The sequence below is a fragment of the Pituophis catenifer genome, unplaced genomic scaffold, assembly GCF_029215685.1.
Source record: "Pituophis catenifer annectens isolate HBS135680 unplaced genomic scaffold, rPitCat1.0.hap2 SCAF_8, whole genome shotgun sequence".
Lineage (NCBI taxonomy): Eukaryota > Metazoa > Chordata > Lepidosauria > Squamata > Colubridae > Pituophis > Pituophis catenifer.
Genome location: NW_027256888.1, coordinates 58,028,554 through 58,031,377, shown reverse-complemented (window position 1 = coordinate 58,031,377; position 2,824 = coordinate 58,028,554). Strand labels below are relative to the sequence as shown.

Below are 2,824 nucleotides of genomic sequence, written 5' to 3'. Positions count from 1 at the left end.
TTTAAGCTTGGTGGACTTCAACTCCACCAGGCTTAAAGTTGCCAAGGTTGGAGACCCCTGATATAAAGAATTATGGATATATCAAGCATGGCGGACAGCATAGAAGATCAGTCTGCAATGTTGGGAAGACGGTGCAACATCTCATTTGGAATCTTGGATTATACTGAAGTTTCATTTTTTTTAGTTTATGAATGGATGCTTCATCGATATAAGAGAAGTATTGAAGATTATTTCATGAAGACATGGTTTAATGATTTGTTTAAGAATTACTAATTTTTTTGCACACCACATGGTATGGTTGTTCCTTCTATATTAAAGCATTTTTTTTAATTAGAAAGGGTGTTTTTTTTTTGCTGCTGAATCAGGAAGTGAAAACCTCCTTCAAGCATCATTATTACATTATCCCTGCCTACACTGTAAGGTGCACACTTTACTTAAATAAAGAAGCAAAAAAGTTACTATTGACTTAAAACAAAAGAACAACCAATAGCTTCTTTAAACCCTTGTGGATACAATGTTATATTCATGACGGAATTAATTTCATTGATTTTTAAAAAGGGATACCTCAGAACCGATCTGTGATGCATCATTAGCAAAGCACATAAATAAAAGAGAAATTCTATGTTCATCAGGATTTACATCCAAGACTGTAGCTAAAGGACATCTACGAAATCAGTCACAACTCAGAAATAATCTTCAGTCTATTAGCAAAGATCACCACCATTGTCTCTCATGAAAAATTATATACTTTATTTATATATGTTTTATGTTTAAGAACCGCCTCCTTGCTCTGCAACTGCAAATACATACTAGAATAAACTCTGTAAAATATACAAAAATATATCTGTGTTTCTTCTCCCTTCCCCCATGTCTTACAAAAAAAGTTTTTATTCCCTTTGCAATAAATAAAAGCAGAAGTGTGTTGCTAATTGCAATTTATGATCTCTTTGACGTTTTTCCTGTCTGAATTTTTAGTCTGTTGAAAGAATAAGAGCATTTTCCATCGATCAAAGGTGGAGATAAATAATGCATAAGAGACTCTTATTGCATAAGGGCCCCCATCCATCTTCACCCCACTCCGCTTTTACATTCTCAACCCCCCCACCTCAAATTTCCACGCTTGCGTTCAATCAGGATAATGCCTGCAAATTATGCGGTGCCTTCTAACTCAATCTAAACAAGCAAATCAACAGATAAACAAAACCACCCTCCCACTTTCTCGTTTTCTCTGCTTTTCACTCCGCATAAATCATGCGGAGACAGCTGGCTAAAAGCAGAGGGAGCGCTAGGAAAAAGAGGTATGTACGTCGCCGTGAGCTGGGCAGGCAGAAGAGAGAGAGAGAGAGAGAGAGGAAGAACAAAAGACATTGTGGGAAAGTGCACATCACAGTGACAGAAAGTTTGGTTTGACAGGTGTAATTCCCACAGCCGGCAGGCTGGCAATGGGAAACAAGCAGATGCCACCAGGGCCAGACACCGCGAATGTCGAAGGGATCGTGCGAGGGAAAGGAAGACACTCAAAAGCGTTCTCAGAGCCCTACAAAGGGCCGGCGGAGGACCGCAGCCAGCGTCCCTGGGATCAGGCGCTCCGCCTTAATACTTTCGCCCCCAGCCCGATCCGGTGAACGACTAATCTTTCCCTGGAATCGAATCACGGGATCTCCGCTACTGGTGGGCTACGTCAGTCTACCCACCCTCCGGCCCACGCGGGGAGGGACGAGTGGGAAGCCAGCGGGCATCAGATTAAATCTCTGGACAGCACATAGCCGGGATTTTCCGGTTGCCAGAAGTCCAACTCTGAGACGGAGCTGCCGGGGCTTGAGGGCGACAAAGCACAGCTATAAGCCGAGGAACCGGCCGAAGGAGCGGGGCTGGTGGTGCAGCTCCAGGAACCCGAGGAGGAGGCTGGAGAAATGCTGCTGCCGCCGCCGCCGCCGCCGCCGCTAATACTTCCCAGCATTGCCTCGGAGAAGGCGGCGGCGGCAGCGGCAGCGGCGGCAGCAGCGGCCGCTCCTCCGCCTCCGCAATGGTCGGCCAAGCGGAGCGTCTCGGTGAGCGCCCAAATGTAGTTGTGAGCGAAGCGCAGCGTCTCGATCTTGGTCAGCTTGGCGTCCTCCGGGAAGGTGGGCAGCACCTCCCGCAGGGCATCCAGGGCCGCGTTCAGATTGTGCATCCGGTTCCTCTCGCGGTTGTTGGCTTTCAGGCGGCGGCTCTTCTTGAGCCGTTGGACCGTCTCGGCCGTCTTGGTGAGGCGGGAGGCATTTCGCGCCCGGCCGGAGCGCCTCTTACAGTCGTGCCGTCTCAAGCCGAGCAGGGGAAGGCGCGCGACCTCCGCCGCTTTGACGGCCCCCTCGGGCGCTGATGCCGAAGGGGAGAGGAGGACGCGGGGAGGCTCTTCTTCCACCTCGTCCTCCCCTTCGGAGCCCGACGAGAAAGGGGCGAGGGAGGAAGACGAGGGGGAGGAAGAAGAAGAAGAGGGCGAGGACCGGGGGTCAAGGAGCCCCTCTTCCTCCTTCACTTCCAGGGTCTCTGGCTTCGCGAACATCCTGCAAGAAGAACACAAAACCAGGCAAGCGGTCAGTTGGAGGAAAGGCAGTTGGAGCTCCTGAGGGAGAATCCCCTCGCGGCCCACCCAAAACGCGCCAACGACCCCATCACCCCCCCCCCTAAGAACGCAGCCAGGCGCGGATGGATCAGTTCTCACAAAAGAAGGAAAGCTGTCCGCTCCCCAAGTGTCCTTGGCCTCCTCTATGATACCCGCGTGCGAAACTTTTCCACGGCATCGATAGGCAGCCAATGGAACGGTGATGCATATTCGACACAC

At 49.9% G+C, this 2,824-nt stretch overlaps 1 protein-coding gene across 1 annotated transcript; it reads right to left on the bottom strand.

Annotated features, from left to right (window-relative positions):
* Positions 1-1,738: 1,738 nt before the first annotated feature.
* Positions 1,739-2,545, bottom strand: NEUROG2 (neurogenin 2). The gene has a single exon (XM_070948851.1). It carries the CDS (start codon positions 2,543-2,545, stop codon positions 1,739-1,741), a length of 807 nt encoding a protein of 268 aa, XP_070804952.1.
* Between the last annotated feature and the right edge of the window lie 279 nt (positions 2,546-2,824).